We start from the raw sequence: 1,281 nt of genomic DNA on the forward strand, positions 1-1,281 counted from the left end.
GTAATCCATCCTTCATAAGAGAATAGCACCACAATAATCGGCTCATTCTTCCATTACCATCTTCAAAAGGATGAAGGGAAACAACATGATAATATACCCATCTAGCTAGAACAAATGGATCATGATCTTTCGTTGACATCCGGTCGTTGTATGTCTTCAATATGTCACCCATTGCATTTGGTATGCAGGTGTACGAGGGGAAAGTGTGAAAACCTGCACAAACTGAATATTGCCGATATTTTCCATTATGTATCGGGAATCCTTCTTCAGTAGTAAGACCTTTCATCATGATCTTGTGTGTTTTCAATATTATTTCTTCAGTGAGGTCTGATTTGATATGAGAAAGAAGAAACTCCAATGCCTTGACATGATTCACCAATTGGTCGATACCACTGGCACTGCCACTGTAACTGTTATCCTCCTCTTTTTCGTCATTCTTATAGACTTTTTCTAGTATGCTGATGGTCTCTTCTTCCTTTACACCACCGGGTAGAGTGTCTTCAAGGAGGTTAGTACGCCATATTAATTTGGCCACCATACGTTTCTGGCAGTCTTGAAGAGTCTGTAATGGAGGTGTATCAACTAAAGTACCCTCTTTCCATTTCTCAAGGTTTGTCTTGCACTTTTCCCACTCAGTTTGAGGATTGTCACTTTCCTTCAAAAAATATAGCCTAACTAAGGTCGGAGGTAAAGGAGAGGCGGGTTGAGACGTAGATATTGGTTGAGAACAACGAGAATATGCCATTTGAACAGATCTTTTTGATTTGTGATGCAAATGAGGCAATAATTGCTCCACGTGCCTGCACGATACTGAAAAAGCAGAACTGTTCAATACATACTTTCACTCGGTTTACTCTTCCGCCTCAACTTGTCATTCTCCACCAGACATCCCTGTCGCACATAACCTGACAGAAGTTGTTGTTTCTATTAGCGACACTTTTAAAGTACTATCTGAGCTCAATCCTGCAAAGGCCATGGGTAGTGATGGTATCAGTCCTGCAGTATTGAAGCATTGTGCTACACCTCTGTGTACACCACTTTGCCATCTTTTCTGTGTATCTCTTAAATCTGCTTGTATTCCTTCAGATTGGAAAGTCCACAAGATTACTCCAATCTTCAAGTCTGGAGATAGAACCATCAGTAGTAAACTATAGACCTATTTCCCTTCTCAGTTCTGTATCAAAAGTTCTGGAGAAACTAATCTATGATAAGGTATTGGACTTCTTATATCCATCCTTTTCTCTATCACAATTTGGGTTCTTACAAGGTCGATCTTCTCTT

General features: G+C 40.0%; 1 protein-coding gene across 1 annotated transcript; it reads right to left on the bottom strand.

Moving 5' to 3' along the window:
• Positions 1-57: 57 nt before the first annotated feature.
• Positions 58-745, bottom strand: LOC105316290 (uncharacterized; the record flags this gene model as incomplete). The annotated part of the gene is made up of 1 exon (XM_011411115.1): positions 58-745. A coding segment is annotated over exon 1 (688 nt), but the record flags the coding sequence as incomplete, so codon positions are not given.
• Positions 746-1,281: the final 536 nt, after the last annotated feature.

Source organism: Amphimedon queenslandica, unplaced genomic scaffold (genome assembly GCF_000090795.2).
Source record: "Amphimedon queenslandica unplaced genomic scaffold, v1.1 AMPQUscaffold_2314_Cont25684, whole genome shotgun sequence".
NCBI lineage: Eukaryota > Metazoa > Porifera > Demospongiae > Haplosclerida > Niphatidae > Amphimedon > Amphimedon queenslandica.